Genomic DNA, 1,681 nt, shown 5'->3' on the forward strand with positions numbered 1-1,681 from the left:
TGACAGATTTATTGAAAAATTAAAAGCACAAGCTCTGTATATATAAATACGACGACATTGCCAGCAATTTACAAGGCCTCCAGTTGCTCTCTCTGCATCCCCACCCGTGGCCCATGCGACCCACCTGGACAACAGGGGCGAGCACTCGAGGGAGCGGCGACCGCCCGAAAAACCCTTCCAGCCTGAGCCACGGGCCCACCCTGTTCTGCGTGTGGCACTCAAATGACAGTGGGGACACCCAGACCTCCACCGTCCTCCCGCCCCGCTCCCCAGCCTGGCCGAGGGGGAGAGGGTGTCCCCAAAGGGCAGCCACCACCCCCCTCCCCCAAGAGGCCAGGGATGAAGACTTTAAGGGATGTGCACTGATTTCTGCCCGTTCTCAGCCTGCATTACACAGGCAGTGAGTCTGCGGTGGGGTGGGGGGACATTTGGGGACGAGCTGGGGGTGTTGGTACGTGCGGGGTGGTGCAGCAGGCGAAGGCTGTGCATGGTGGGATGCTGTTTTCACACCTCGGCGCTGCCTTTCATCCCTGTTCGGGTGCTCCCCCATCCAAGCCCCAAAACCCATTCAGGTTCCTAAAGGGCGACGTTGAATTCTGTGACCAAGAAATCGATGTAGTCCTTTTCCTTCAGCTTAAAGGCTTCGGCGATGATACGGGCAGCTTCCCGATGCTCTTTGCCCCGTAGCCCCGTGCCGTTCACTTCCAAAATAACGTGGCCCACCTTCAGCTTCCCGCAGTTGTGTGCCGAGCCTCCGCGCTGTGGGAGAGAGGTGGTCAGCTCGTGGTCCTACTACCCGCCTGGCTCAACCCAGGGATGAAATACAGGCAGTTTTTCGCCGGGTCAGGGTGAACATGATGAAAAGGAAACATTTCACGTTTTGGAAAGAGGGGATGAATTTGGCTTCCCTCCTGCTTGCTCCTGGAGCGCAGAGCCAGCTGGGAAGGCCAAGAATAACCGAGGCGCAGTCATCCCTGCTTTTCTTTTACTGTAAATAATTTGAGTTTTGCCCCAAGTAAACAGCAGAAGAAACAGTGCAGGGAGACAGCTCCCAAGGGCTCAGTTTCGCAGCTATTATCCACCCATTCCCCCTCCCCAATCCTCTATCTGAGCAGAAAAAGGGAGTTTCCAGACATGTGGAGACACCAGCCAAGCTTTCGGGGCTGCCCAGACCTCCTCCAAAATGTCTGCAGCAAATCCTTGGCTCCTAGGATGTGCTTTACAGTATGGGATCGTCCACAGGACACAAATGCAATCCTCAGCCATGCTCCCCTCCCCGCCCCTTCCCCAGCAGAAAGATGTGTCTGACGTGCAGGGAGATGCAGGGCTATAGGAGGGGGTGAGCACACCTCCAAAATCCCTCCTGGGGCAGAGCTGCTGCTGCACTTGGGCTATGGCTTTCCTGATGCCCAGGGAGAAGAGGGACAGGATGTGCATCGAGTTCTTCCCATTCTCAGCCTGCCCTACCTGGATGGTGACGATGCGGGGCAGCGGCTGCCGCGTGTTCGCTCCACCCTCGATGGCAATGCCCAAGGTTGGTGCGCTCTTGGACACTCGGATCAGACACGATGTGGGCTCCAGGAGCCCCGGCTGCGGGGAGAGATGGCAGCGCTGTCGAGGGAGGCCAGGCACTGTTTGCCTGCCACGGCCCCTTGTCCAGGGCCACAGGGCAGGCAGGTTC

The 1,681-nt window shown here is 57.8% G+C and overlaps 1 protein-coding gene across 1 annotated transcript in view; it reads right to left on the reverse strand.

The window, feature by feature from the left end:
* Window positions 1-561: 561 nt before the first annotated feature.
* Window positions 562-1,681, reverse strand: part of WHRN (whirlin) — a 23,408-nt gene continuing 22,288 nt past the window's right edge. Inside the window, exons 9-10 of the mRNA XM_035892029.1 lie at window positions 1,468-1,590; window positions 562-759 (exon numbers count right to left, since the gene is read on the reverse strand). Of these exons, the coding sequence (XP_035747922.1) occupies window positions 577-759; window positions 1,468-1,590 (306 nt within the window). The 3' untranslated portion in view covers window positions 562-576. The remainder of the gene's footprint in view (window positions 760-1,467; window positions 1,591-1,681) is intronic.

Source organism: Egretta garzetta, unplaced genomic scaffold, assembly GCF_000687185.1.
Source record: "Egretta garzetta isolate BGI_Z169 unplaced genomic scaffold, ASM68718v1 scaffold344, whole genome shotgun sequence".
Lineage (NCBI taxonomy): Eukaryota > Metazoa > Chordata > Aves > Pelecaniformes > Ardeidae > Egretta > Egretta garzetta.